Source organism: Pezoporus flaviventris, unplaced genomic scaffold (genome assembly GCF_033815535.1).
Source record: "Pezoporus flaviventris isolate CSIRO_AGI_PZ_B2104156 unplaced genomic scaffold, CSIRO_AGI_Pfla_v1 ptg000031l, whole genome shotgun sequence".
NCBI classification, from domain to species: Eukaryota; Metazoa; Chordata; class Aves; order Psittaciformes; family Psittacidae; genus Pezoporus; species Pezoporus flaviventris.
In genome coordinates, this window is record NW_026892579.1 from 31,360,248 (window position 1) to 31,375,104 (window position 14,857).

At 41.8% G+C, this 14,857-nt stretch overlaps 1 protein-coding gene and 1 long non-coding RNA gene across 2 annotated transcripts; one reads left to right on the forward strand and one right to left on the reverse strand.

Moving 5' to 3' along the window:
• Positions 1-2,830: 2,830 nt before the first annotated feature.
• TMEM14A (transmembrane protein 14A) lies at positions 2,831-11,321 on the reverse strand. Its single transcript, XM_061460643.1, has 5 exons — positions 11,165-11,321; positions 9,810-9,895; positions 8,000-8,101; positions 4,254-4,341; positions 2,831-3,456 (listed from the first exon to the last, which is right to left on the reverse strand). The coding sequence occupies exons 1-5, from the start codon at positions 11,167-11,169 to the stop codon at positions 3,417-3,419; spliced, it is 321 nt and encodes a 106-aa protein (XP_061316627.1). The 5' UTR covers positions 11,170-11,321; the 3' UTR covers positions 2,831-3,416.
• On the forward strand, positions 11,316-12,695 carry LOC133272923 (uncharacterized). The gene is made up of 2 exons (XR_009744605.1): positions 11,316-12,230; positions 12,342-12,695. It is a non-coding gene; the product is annotated as an uncharacterized LOC133272923 (long non-coding RNA).
• The last annotated feature ends 2,162 nt before the right edge of the window (positions 12,696-14,857 follow it).

The following is a 14,857-nucleotide window of genomic DNA, read 5'->3' on the forward strand; positions in this document are numbered from 1 at the left end:
TAATTAGCCTGACGTGGTTTTATCCATTGGAAGCACCTATTCTCTTGCTCTTCTTTTTGCTGTTTGGCTGGATGGTCACAGTGAGGAGATGCCACTTGATGTTTTTTTTGGCAAGGTTTTAACTTCTCCAGACACTTCCCAGGTAGCTGTAAAGAGAACTGCACTGCCTGCTTGCCTTTTCAGTAAAAGTGTTTTATTTCCTCAGTGCTTAAAACATTCACTACTGCTTCAGATGCTTGATCCTGATTTCATGGGAACCATCACTGTTTCATTTACAAACAGTACCACAAACTATTCCTCATCCTTGAGGTTAGTTGTTTTTTTTCATAGGACTTGAACTGATGAGGCAGTGAAAATATTATCCACTGTACATACAGAATTTTAACTGCCAGCAACGTTAACTCCTTTTCCAGCTTGGGCATAAGAGACACTGCTTCTCAGAGGTACAAACTGGAAATGCCTCAGTCACACAGGCACTGCTCAGATCAGCTAAGTTTCATGTTAAGATCACATTCTAGGTAGCTGGAAGTAGTAGTTTGCCATGCCCACCATAGTACTCAAGTTCCAGAAAAGCACTGTGAATGCTGAACCATCTACAGAGACCGGCATGGGACATCCCGTTTGCATTTTGTGTCCCCAGTCCCATAGGGACTTGCTGAGAAGGTTACTTGTTTGAGCTACTCAGGGATTTCAGGAGAAGCTTCTGGATTACAACTGGGCTTGGATTTACTTAGACATCTGAGCTGCTCCCTTGTCCCCATCTGAACTCCTGCCTAGAACAATAAGTTGGTATTCTGCTGGTTGGTTTGTGCAGCCTTAAGATCTGATATATGATAGTCTTTGTAAGCAAGCTCTGCATGAAAGAAACGAAAAGAAGCAAAATGTCTGTTTTCAACAGTGCACTTACTCATAGTCAGTCTCCTAATGAACTGGCCACACATTCCTGTGCACCAGAAGTCAGTCTTAGCTAAGCTTTGACACCCAGTGAATATTTAATTCTTTTCTATGCAAGCCAAAGTAACTTCAATCCCTGAAGAGTTTATGTCTGAATAGTCTCCATTGTGTATGGGGAGGGCTTCAGCAAGATAATCTGTGTAAGACCACAAACAGCAACTGTGTTAGAAGAGTACTAGAGTGAATTTAGATCCTGTTTGTGCATGATGGTGATCCTTCCTCAGCTGTGGTTCATGCAAGTGGAAATTTAAAGCATGGTATGTTTTAAACCATACTGAGTATAAAGCAGATCACTCTGAGAGACTGATCTGAAATCAGACTCCACTGTCCATTATCTCAAAAATTAGTCTGAGGTATTAAAATGCGACTCCACCGACCACTGTCTCAGAGATCGGTGGGGGGTGTTATGATAAGACTCTTCCATCCACTGCCTGGGAGAAAGGAGTGAGGAGCTGAATTGGGACTCCACTGTCCATTACCTCAAGGACTAGTGTGAGGAATTGCTACCCAATATCCTGAGAATTGCTGCAGACATATGTGTGCAGACACACGTGCAATTGAACAGCTGGCTGCATGACCAGGGAAACTGGTCCACCAGGAACATGTAATAAGTGACATGAAGAACAGAGATACTCCCCCCAACTCATTATAAAGTGGGAAAATGTAATCACCAAGGCACATGGCCAGGGAGCCATTGCCATGAGGATGACTCCAGAAGGACACCTCTGTGAGGATCCTCTCTGCCAATGACTACTACAGACTCTGTGGGACACCCCCCATGAGACATGGCCACTAGGGCAACTCCATGAGACACACTCCACAGGGTACCTTCAAGGGTACTCCAGAAGGACGCCTCCATGAGGACACCAGCCTCCAATGGATTCTTGGGGGACACTCTGCTCCAATACTGACTACGAACCCTGAAGAACTCCCATCACTGACAACGGTGACAACAGATCCCCAGGACACCGCTGGATCCATGGTGGTGACTCTCTCTCTCTCTGCACCCCGAATCCTTGCTTCATTTTCTACCTTTTTTCTGATCTGTCCTATTGCTATCCACTTTATTACAATAATTTCCCTTTTTTATAGTAACTTTTTGTAATTTGTAATAAACAGTCTGCTTACTGTACTTGACCTCATTTGTGTCTTAATTTCACTAGTGGGATGTTGTGGTTTAAACCCAGTCAGGCAACTTGTTCACTCACTCCCAGTGAGTGGTGCTGGGCTGACAACAATCGAGGCCCCCCCCCCCCCCCACTGGGGCTCTCCCCTTCCCCCCCCACCGGAGGAACGGGGAGGAGGATCGAAAGAGTGCAACTCCTACGGGTCGAGACAAGAACAGTCCAGCAACCAATGTACAACACAAATCACCACCGCTACTATCAACTACAACAATGATAAGGGAAAATAACAAGGGAAGAGAATATGATACCACCGGCCAAGAAACGAGTCCCACGCGGAAGCCCGTGTCCTTCCGGGTAACTCCCAGTTACCCCCCACCCGGCCATGACGTGCTGTGGTATGGAATACCTCCTTGGCTAGCCTGGGTCAGGCGCCCCGTCTTTGCTTCCTCACAGCTTCCCCTCCTCCCTGGCAGAGCATGAGCCTCACAAAGTCCTTGGTCAGGGTAAACATCACTTAGCAACAACCGAAAACATCGGTTTCACCAACATTGTTCCCAGGCTGGAAGTCAAAACACAGCACTGCACCAGCTACCACAAAGGAGAAACATGACTGCTACTGCTGAACCCAGGACATGGGATCACAAACAGAAATGGTCCAGCACTGGGGTTTTTCTCCAATCTGACCCTGATAATCACCAGACTGTTTCGTTGACAAAGTGGTTCACTAGTCTGCATAAAAAACTAAGAAGTTTCAAGCATTTTGCATTTTATTTGAATACTGATAATATTTTTTACATTTAGAAACAGTGGGGTAAGAAACTGTGTTTGAAAGGAAGGTGGGTTTTCTAGTGCAACATAGCACAGGCCCGAGCCTGTACTGATTAGTAACTGACAGTGAGATTAGAATTGATTACTTAATCTCAGAAGCTAGAAAATTATGGTTCAATACAACATACCTTTTTAGCAAAACATGTATTTATATATATCCTTCTCTCAGAGATGTAGTGAGTGCAAGACTAACTCAATTTCTTGCGGTGCTCAGCACCCCTAAAAGAGATAAAACTTACAGAGAAAGATCCCTTGAGTTAACAGAGTGCTTAAACAGAAGTAGATCAAAATATATTATCAACAAGCCACCCGTTTTAGTTTAATAAAAAGCTTGCAAAATATCAGCAAATGTCAATAATCAAATAACAGGTACAGACCTTTTACAGAAAAGATAAATGCAATGCAAGTAAGACTTGTGTTCAAACTTGTCCTTCAAGTATGAAGAGCTTGCCTGTTTGTTCGGTGGGTGTGGCAGTCGTACTTCAGTTCTGACGCTGCCAAATTCCCCTAGAGCAGCATCAAAACAAGCCTCAAAATCATCAGAAGGCTGCAAGAAAGAAAAAAAAAAATCAACCCCCCCTAAAAACCTCAGAATAATAAACCCCATAAATATAGTTATGAAAGTCATCACTGAATAACAGCACATTCATAAATACCTGACACTAGAGCCTCTAGTAAGCAATCTTTTAAAAGATCTAAATCTACAGCCTCAGTGTCTATGGAAACACACAGTCCACCTAGGCTTGAAAAGCAATCCAAAATGGAAATTTTCCAGTTTAGGTCCTGATTCTTAAGTTCTGTAACTTGACAATTTGCATCTGATTTTTTCTTCCCTATATGTGAGTAAAACTGTTAATGGTGTTATATTAAATGTAGTAACAACAAAGCAACTAGTTATTACACCTTCAGAAGGTGAAGATTCTGACTTACAGTTGAAAAATGTTTTGAGTTACAGACTGACTGGGACAAAAGGAAAAAATGCTTGTCTTTTCTAAGATTACTGTGTTGGATGAAATCTGATGACTAATTTTATGCATATGTATTTGAAAACACTGAGGCTTACCTCAGGTTCTTCCAAGAGCCTTATCAATATGCATTAATATTTAACTGCAGATCTCTCCTTTCTGTGCTGAGAAAGTCAGTCCATGTCAGATGTATCCGCCTAGTGAGATGAAAAAGCTGTTCACTGGAAAGAGGACTGTGACCTCCAAACTAATTTCGCTTAAATCATACAGTTGCTGGATGATAATAACTTCCACTGATACTGGTTTGAATCATATATCACATGGCAACTACTTGAAAATCAGTGAAATATTTACATTAAGATCCTTAATATATGTTTACCTCAGGCATGCTACTAGTCCGGCTGGCATTAATTTCTTGGACCTCTTGAACCTCATTCCCATTATAATAGTCAAAAGAAAAGATGAAACTGTAAAAGACAATTCAATATATTTATGCTCTCAGTTGTCCCATTGGACCATTCAGGAACATGGATAGTTATCAAAGGTCATTGCTGTTTTACTATGAACTGTAATATAATAAAACATCAGGTCAGAGACAAGGTCTATAAAAACATTCTTGCTTTTCCAAAATACACTGCTATGATTTCTTTCAGCTACAAATAAGGTTTCCACATGCAGCAGAATGCTAAATCCTATTTCAGAGATACTAAGTAATTTTGTCAGACAATGAATTCTACTTCCCTATATTAATGGGGATACAAATAAATTGGAAGAATCTTCATCACAACAGTAACATGTATGCTAAATTACAGGAATAGTGCCTTATAAATCCCACCACCCTAGATCACCGCAGCTGATTTCTAACTATTCAAAGAGCTAGAGCATCCAACTTTATCTGTTTTGGTTTTAGAATGCTAGCTCTTAATTTGCTGAGCCTTAAAAACTAGATTGGAAGGATTTCCACTTTTTTTAGGTACAGATTATGGCTATAAGCATCTCCTTCATCATGACCACAAGTTCACTCATTTCCTATGAGGGAGCCATCCTCGTCTGTGACAAGAGATTGGCAGCCCAAGAGGGCAACAAATGCAGTGCCAGCAGCAGAGAACAAACATGAAAGAAACTGAATCTTCACCCTGGAGCAGTTTTACCTAAAAATGGAGGTAGCAATGAACTGATCAAGCATGGGGATTTCATATGAAACTATGCCTGCAGAGTGCTACATAAAGGAGGAGACTGATGAGAACACACAGAACTCTTCAAAGACAGCTAGTTTTGTTAAAGAAGTGTCACCTGAAATGCTTTCTAGGAGTGAGCAGAGAGGCAGAACTTCTCATAGGCAACTGGACTCTAGCAGTCAAAGAAACGTCAGTTACATAAATCTCTTCCCTTTTTTTTTATGGAATAGTTAAAACCACCTGGGTAATTCTCTGCAAACTCAGTGGACAATCCTGTGCTCACAGGCATCAAGAATTAGTTTTAAAATCCCTCCAGCATTATAAAACAAGCTCTGACAGTTACAAGCATCTTACAAAACTCTACCAGCTACGAGCGTGTAATCATTAAAAACACCCTGCAAAAAATCTATTATGCTCCATTATCCATTGCTTTTATTTTCTGGTCATATACCCCTGATCCTTTCAGGAATGTTTGAAGAGTGGACTATTCCACAGTATGCATGTTGCCAGAGCCCTGATTATATTTGCAATTAATTACAGGCTACAAAGCCTGTTCACTCTATAACTTTTTTTCCCTGGTTACTAATATCTGGCTTTTCATGTGTTCCAGTGAGTTTTCAAGTCATTCAACTTTTAGACCTGATTTTCAGAAGTGATAATATTCACTATTTCACCTTAAATCAATCAAAGAAATTCAATAAACCAAGCCAAATTCAATTCAGTAAATCAGATTCAGATTAGAAATTCGATCAATTAGATGTATCAACTTGCACTCTGAATAGCACAAACTGTGGCATACTGAATTTCTACACCTACTTCAAACACATAAAATTGCATTAAAGTATTCAAGAAAGCACACAGTTAATTTCAGGAGGAGTGGGAAAATGCCTGAAAGAATAATACATAAAACAACTGAGAAAATTTGCCTGGGTATCTGTATGCTACATACTCTTTGTATATAGGACAAGTTACAAGAATCCTACTATCAAGGTTTCATACTAAAACATTACTTGCATAAGTGATAAATACTATAGATAATTATCAGTTTGGAGTGGGATTTTACTTTCTCCCTAAGCTTTTACAGGTTTGGGTACTTGTTTAATTTTGCATTGCAATTTACTCTACTGCTAAGTCCAGAACAGTCACTTTCTTCCATGCACTTAACTTCCTTCCATTTGTACTCAAGTTGCTTTTGGCACTTTGGGAGGTTTGATATAAGAACACATTCTGATTTTCTACAAAAGCAATACACCTTTTTTACAGAAAGCCCTTATTATCCTTATTGGCAGATACAGTAGCCACCAAAGGTTTTTAAGGTGTGGACTTGCAGATGTTTTTGAGCATGTCAAAATCTCTCCCTTCCTCTGAAGTCTTCCTACTGAGTTCTTTATTCATTTGTGACATCTATGCACATAAAAACCAGAAGACACCCTCTCCCAGGCTGAGATACATCCACCTGGAAGAGATTAAAATCACCTTGAATGGTTAGCCCTGGCAGAGTACTTGGTATGAATACTTCCTAATTCACTTCAGGCAGAAATTACCACACATACTTCAGACACCTTTGTTTTATTCAGCACAGGTGAACCTCGAAGAGGCCACCCATTCACAGCCAAGGATAAATATAAGTTTAGGTTTTAAGCAATCAGAAAATTACTTTATAATCATTCTAAACTAAGACTACTTTAAGAAGTCTTTGTTCCTTTTACTCTACATATAAGAACTTTGTAAGGCAAGTATAGTGAACTCTTCTCATCTGTATTGCTATAATTTCTATTAAATTAGTAATATACATTTCTCTAGTTGAAAGGAAGTCCTCACAAGCCTACAGCTACACGAAATGCACAACACTGTCAATATTTTAGTATATCTGATGTTTGTATTAGTCCTTTTCAAATGAGGGAACTGGGAAACAGGCAACGTTTAGTAAGTTTTAAGTTTCTCTTCCAGAAATTCTGTATCCAAATTAGTAATTTGATTAACCCATAAAAGTACAACACTGTATGCTAATATGCTACTTAAAATCACTCTGTGATTCTACGATCAGGTACGCCACTGCCACCTTTATTAAAGAACTAGGTGGTAACACACTTTGCTAATGAGTCTATTCAAGATTTTTTGAACTCAGAAGTTTTACAACTGTGGCTGGTGTAAAACACAAAGCCAGCATGAACAGTACACCATAAATTCTAAGTAAGTCTAGAAAAAGTGATTGTGTACTTATCTGGTACAAAATTGTGCATTATTAATCACAATGGTGATTGTGCATTATCTGGTTTAAATGTATTTTAAATGCATTTCTGCATATGAAACTACAGCCTAAGCCACCTTTGCTAAAATCATGAGATAAGCTCCCAACAGCTCTTACTGCAAATCAGTTGTGTGAGGCTAATGTCCCCCTTAGAGATTGTAGTTTCTTGCCTCCATGAGCGTTTCATGGCAAACCAGGTAACATGACAATTACTGCTGGTTTGTACCCTGTATTTCTTAGCAACAAAGAAAAAAAACTAAGTCAAACTCTTTGTGTCACTGGGAGCTGAGGATAAGTTACTGCAAGACTGGATCCCACACCTACTCCTCAAATTACATTCGTATCTGAAGTGCAGATGACTTTATTCTATTATTTTCCCATGTTTCCTTGCTGGCTTTCACAATATTTGCAATGTTAGGTAACCATCTAATAAAAGGAGGTACTGCCAGGTGGAAAACACCTGCGGGCTTTGTGTGAATGACTGCCTTACCCTGCAAATAGTTCTATGGTTCAACTCTTGAATTTTGCAGGTTGTCAAACTGTTTAAAAGCTAACACTTAAACCAAAGTAATACTCAAAGTTTGATAAAACAGAGAATTATACATCAAGTTCAGGAAACTGGTGTGCTCTTTTTTTTTGGGGGGGGGAGAAATAGGGTTTTGTTTATTTGTTTGTTTACTGTAGTAAAACACTTACACAATGATATCTTCACATTTCTTGGATCACGTGTTATGCAGTAAGCTCCATAACCAGCCACAGAACCAAAGGTGAGACCAGCAGCTAAAGAGATTTTACTACCTGCAAGAAACCACTGAAGTGTTATTTCTCAATGCAGTGTCTTTAATCTCAATCTTTTCACAGTAGTTCTCTCTCTACATAGTGTTATCCAAATATTTTAAAAATAGAACTGATTTTGCTACACTGCAGTTAGCTCAGCCAGTGTGAATAGAGAGGCAATATCTCCACAACTGGGTCATTCTCTTGCATGGCATTAGGGGCAAAGTTGACTAAATTACAGGAAGATGATCAGGAGCTAGTAATACTTGCAGTTTGGGAAAAATAATCTTCAAAGCACAAACCTAAATTGGCCGTTTTCTCTACCACACATACATTTAGAAGCATTTTTTGTAATTTCTCTACACAGTCTGTTGATTTTAACTGTTTTACAGCACTTGGGAGTCTCCAAAAATGGTAGAAATATGTCAATATATATAAAGGGGTAAATTGGACCACACATGTATTCATAGGCCTTCCAGTCTGATATCAGTCCTGGACAAAGAAATGGTATTACCAACATCACAATAAAAAATAAAACACAAATAGATCACAATGAAGATGAAAATTTGTCTTTTCAAAGAAACTTGACCCCTTCTTTCAGTGCCATTTACAAAACTGGTTCATAAAGTAAAGCATTTCAGTAATATTCTTAGGTTTCCGAATAGGCATTTGACTCTGTACCATGATAAAAGCGTAGAATCAGCACAGCAGGCATTATCTGGATTAAGCTGATCCCCAAATCTTTGTAAGTAAAGAATCCAGACCCCCAGATGTCATTTAGCTCCCAGTCCTGTTATAGTGAATCTTTTTAATTGAGAGTTTGCAAGAAAACAGAAATTATTACCAGTAGCGGATTTGCCACAGGGACTGACCAACTATTAAAAAGTGAACAGAACAAGTGAATGAGATAGTCAGTGGGTACAGCTGGGTACAAATCAGGAAGTCAGATATAAAGCCATGTCTCTAAGGGCAAAGTATGTGCACGCTAACCGGGGAAAACAGCGACTGTATCACAGGAATCGGGATGGATGATGGCCACAGCGAACAAGACTGATGTACTGCCGGGGTATCTCTGCACTGTGGGAAAGATCACAGGGACCAGCCTGGAGAGCCTGCCTGCTCGTCCTCGGTACCATTGCGACCTCTGCCGGGGTGCTCGGCTCGAGCACGGCTTGAACGGACTGCAAAACCAACTGGAATATGGAAACTGCGCTTTGTAACACGTGTTAACCTAAAACCTGTCTGATTATCTTCGAGTGAAAATCCACAGCTCTAAGAGTATGAGATAATTAACCACCAAATCAGAATGCGCAAGTAAAGGGTTTTCTTTACAGTGTGCATCTGGGAATCTCAGAATCGGGCCTGGATGCTTCCACAGAAAACAAGCTTTAATCAAAAAATATCCTCTGTGTTCAACACAGGGCTGGTTAAAGGAAATGAAAAGGCCCCAAATATGCTGAAGGTCAAAGATAACATGACAGCCCTTTCTGCCCTGGAAACAAACTCATCAGCTAGATTAACAGAAAAAAGTGACCATTTAAATGCTTATGTTGACCCAAGTAAATCTCATGAGACTCAGCTCATTTACAACAGTGCAGGATGGATTTCAGATGCAGTTGTATTCATTATAGCAAAGTTTTCATGTCTTGCAGTATTTGTTTATTTATTTTAAGAAAGTGCAGAGGAGAAACCCCCCCAATACTTCATTTCCAAACCCTGCTGTATTTACCTTTACGAGTGTATGCTACAACACCTCCAACAGCCAGCAATGCAGCATATGCAAAACCAATCCAGTCAATAGCCATGGTCCCAACTCTGGAAAACAAAACACATTGCAACTGAAGACAAAATCTTTCCTCCTGGTAAAAAAAAACAAAAACAAAAAACATTATTTAGTGTTCCAAGTAACACTACAATCTCCTAAATCATGTTTAACTACTGTGTCAAGACATTGAAAAGGTTATAGGGTGTCTATTGGCTATTGTATTATTTTTTCACTAACTGCTGCCCTTACACCTCGGTACGAAGGTACACTGTACTTCCAGCAGGGGAGATTGGCATTTTGGAGATGTATGTGTCATGCTTTTTCTCAGTCAAACACGCACGTATGCAAGCAAAAAGCTTGACACCACCCCAAGGCTTTGTTGTGCTTGTGCCACACGGCTGATCTGGGCATACACTACGGATACATACAGGTCTTGCCAGTGCACAGCTCAGTGCCTCGTCAGCAAGGCTGTACTTCTGGTACTTCAAGTGGAATGTGACAGGCTTGGTAACATCAAGTAAAAAAAGGAATTTTCAGAGTTCACCCAAAGTTTCCAGACAGGCCATCTTTGGGAAGCTATACATACAGAAGATTCATCCTGTCTGCGCTCCTTTTGTTTCACCTTTAGATTTTGATGCACTGTCCCAGGTTACACTTCTGTTCTCCAAAAAACACTTCAATTCCTGTTTTAACACTGATCTCTACTTCCCCTGCTGTGCTTTGTAAACGCATGAATGGCCAGACAGCTGCAGCAGCACTATGGCCTCTCTCCCACCAGCTGGTGGAATACACCTCCTTCACCCAGATTAAGTGTGTACTAATTAAGTGCATCCTTCTTTCTACCTGAGTGGGTGTGGTTTTGATCACAGTGTCAAAGGGGTATCAGGGAAGAGCACACACTCATCATTTTACATCAAACCTATAATACTGAAGCAAGCAACTCACAGAGAGCACCCACCCTGCCCTTAGCTGTAACCCCGTCAGGAAGCCGAGTGGGGTTAAGGGGGCCGTGGCACCCCTAAAACAAGATCTGCGGTGGTAGGGGCCAGGCTGAGCCCAGCCTCTGATCCACGGGGCCTTCGTGGCCTAGGCAGACAGCCGAACGCTCCGGCTCAGGGGTGGCCTTAGGCCTTCCATCGCCCACCCCGGGCCCGCGCTCTCCGCAGACCCCTCTCGCCGCCTCCGCTCCGCGCAGCCCCGCGCTCGCTTTCCCGCTCGCCGCGGCGGAACCCGCTGCCGAAGCCAGGCGGCTGCCGAGGCGAGCCCCACCGCCCTCCCCCCGGCTCAGCACCTCTAGACACGGCACCGCACCACCGTACCTCATCCCGCAGCGCCGTTCTCCGACCTCCTCCGGCCCCGCCTCCGTGGCCGCCAGGCACCATTAGGCGGCGCGGGGCCGGGACTGCGGTGCTGCCGAGCCAACGGCAGCAGCTTCCCTACGCCCTCTCCGGCTTCGGGTCATCCGTGAAGGAGGAAGGAGGGCGCCTACCGCCATTGTGGCGGCAGGGCTTCCGCTTGCGGAGCTCATTGCACGGGGAGAGCCGCGTTTTGCTGTGCTTGGCTGAGCCGGGAGGTCAGGAAGACGGACCCGTGTGGCCCAGGGCAGCGAGCGGGACCTCTTGCACCGTCTTTGTCTGGCTCCCTCGGCGGCAGGGCCCACCTCCGGGGTTAGTGTCTTCTGCCTCCTGAGGCTTCTCGTCCGGCTCGTCTGCCTGGGCTTCACTAGCGCCGGGAAGATCCGTGGCTTATTTTAGCCTTTTAAACCTAAAAAACTCAGCCCTGCATGGTGCAGGTGGAAGAACCCATGAGCAAGAGTCATGTCTGTGGCGCTGCTTGTACTCGAAGGGTGCACATCCCATGGAGACAAGGGCAGGGGCTTGGTGGGGGTCTTCTGCCTGCACCACCCTAGAGACACCTGTGAAACTTTGAGGGTTGCCTGCATGAAGTCATGCAAGCATAGACCCAATGCTAACGTTTGTCAGGGGAAAGAACACGTGCAGAGCTCAAGGCTGAGATATTACACGCGTAGCTAGTTTATGAAAACGCTTGACATGGTTATTTGCACACTTGTCTGGTAGCCCTGTTTGCTGAAGCTATTCTAAAAGCTATTTTTGTGCCTGTTATGTCACCCTTGGCGGTATTTCTTTAGTTTTTTCTCAAGTGAGCTTGTTCTTGATCAGCCAGGATGGGTCCTTCAGCAGTAAGTTGGGGGAGCCTGCCTGCAACATTCCCCACGCTTCCCTTGTTCCTGCAAATAGGCTAGGCATAAACATGGCCTAGGACGCACAATGCTGTGTGATGGGATTTGGATAGCTGCCTTCTTTAGGGATCGTTTGAAAATCCTTGCCAAAGTCTTCTGTTTCCTTTAGATTTCTCTGCCTAAAGGTGTGAGAGTTTTCCGCTCCAAAGAGCTTGCTGGAAAGTAAATCAGTATTCTCATTAGGGTTAACATATTTAATTTCCATTCCTAGCATGCTGTTTGTTTTTTTCTGTTAGCATTTAACTGCTGTGATACAAACCTTTTCCATGTGAGCTGTCCAAGTCTCTCGGAGGAAAACAGAATCTTCTCTCCTTATCTCACCAGTATCTGTGGGAAGGAAGACTGGAGGTACAGCAACTTTGGAAAACAAGCATAGGACACTTGAGGGCAGGACGGCTCCAAAATGCAAATGGAAAGCAGATTCATAAGCTGAAATCCAGAAATCTTGGATTTCTTTATGAAGTATTCTGGGACTTGCGGCTCTTGAAAAGCACAGTAAAATAAACAGTGGATTAAATGAAGCAAAGCCATGCAATTCTAGTTGAGGGAGCTCCAAAGTGGAACAAATAGAGTGTTTTTTGGCACCTCTAGGATAATGACTAGTTGTGGTTACTGATTCAATGATACTCCTTACCAAAGTAGACTGAATAACCCTGAAGTCTGGGCTAAATTTGAATTCATGTAATTATATGCTGCTTGTTATGTTCCCTTCCATTTTCAATTGCAAAAAGTGTTTGGTGTTATTTTCTCTAAGCTGTTACATCAACTATTATATGATGTGAAATGGTTACAGTACAGGTAGTGAGACCCATGAGAGGTTTTTAATAGGAAAAGAATTAAATTAGTTTGTTGGTAGCATGGTAAATCAAACCCCTCAATCCTAACAGGTATAAACAGAGCTAGCAGCAAAGCAAGTGTTAATGTTGTTAAGAGCTTTCTAGTCTAGTTTTCCATTGTTCATAACTGCCAGTCTGAGCTGAAACTTCCCCGGTTGGGTGTCTGCTTCCAGCTGGTTTAGTTTAGCTTGTTTTGGTTTGTTTTATGATTTGTTTGCTTTGTTTTTGAAAGTTCCATTTACAACAATCAAGCCAACTATAAGGATGAATTTAAGGGAGAATGCATGTTTTTGTCTATTATAAACATTATTGTTTCATTGAACAGCCTCTAGCGTCTCTCTGGTTTGGAAAAACAGCTTTCAGATTTGGCAAGTAAATTGCTTTAGTTTCAGGGATATATTTTTCCATCTTCATGAAAATGTAATGTGAAGAGAAAAATGGGGAGTGGAGGCTTCTTAAAATTGTACAGCCCAGTTCCCAGAAAGTTCCATCCATGTTGATGATGTGTGACCTTTTGTTATACACACCTGCATTCACATTGAATATATGCTATCTCTTCAGAGAATGGCTGAGCTTGCACCTTGCTTTGCTGGTGTTCTGTGTAAGACAAGAAGCCTCTAAGGGGCTTGTAATGCAGCCCATCTCCCTACCCTTGAACACTTTTGCTTAGTCTACCTGTTAGAGAGGTTGTTGGCAGGATGAATCACATAAAAGACCTAGTTCCTGCTGTGAGCTGTTTGCAGTTTTTGTTGGTCTTTCTGCATTAACACCAAAGGCTACTCATAGTTGTAAGCTCCAAGTAAGATTTAATGCTAACTGCTATCCTAGAACATAATGTGATACCAGAAGGGATCTGTAGAATGGAGGAGTGCCTCTGAAATGCTAGAGACAGGAGAAAAGGTCCTGACTGGAGGAGAAGAGCAGCTAAGCACCCTGAGACAACTATAGTTCTTCCTGTGCAAAAGATTGTTCTCTTCAGCAGGTGGGACTATGGAAGAGGAGCAAAATACAGTTTAAAAACTGCATTTTTTGATGAGGATTCAGAGGCTTCAGGTGTAATAATCAGATTAAATAGGGAAGAAGTCAGTTATGTTCTGGTACAAAAAGGCGACTACTAAAATAGATTCTGTAAGCTTCCATATATACACACATACATATAAGCAGTGAGAAAGACTGGTTTTAAAGTAATAGAACATTGTTTAAAAGGCTGAGGAGACTGATCTACAGCCTCATTGGGTTCCCATTATGGGTCATTACCCTTCAGTTCTGAGGTGATATACTTCCTTGACAATTTAGTATGAAAGCTTAGATCAGAATCATCCCTGGCAATTCAGTAAAATGTTAAAAGGCAGAGATATTGCTCTTTATAATAACCATGAAGTAATCTCACAGAATATATACATTAATAAACAGCCACACAAACTAAAGCCTTTTCTATGAACTAAACATATATAGAAATGGACTAAAGCCTATAGGGGAAAAAGATGGGTTCTTGGGCAGTGATTTCACAGGAGATGGTGCTCAAATTTAACAGCTTGCTGCTGCCAAAAGGGCCTTTTCATTTCCAATTCTGCTTTTCGGTCCCTTATTTTCTGCAGTAATTGATGAGTTTTGCTCCTTCTTTCCCAAGCCTCAATTGATGAGTCAACTAAGTAGTCTGGTGAAACATAACCAGGCAGAAAAATATGAATTAGTTCAGTCAGTCATTTGTCTCAGTTAAGTCAGGAGGGTCTAAAAAGCATCAAGGTGCACAGGAAGAGCTGGGACTGAGTGGGTATGGCACTGACTGCAATTCTTGGTAATTTCAGTGAAATGCAACTCAGAATTATGGTTAGTCAAGTGGTATCTCAGGAATCTTCCCAGCTGCTGAATCCAACAAGCTCGTAATTCTGGAAGGTAGCAAACACTGCCCACAG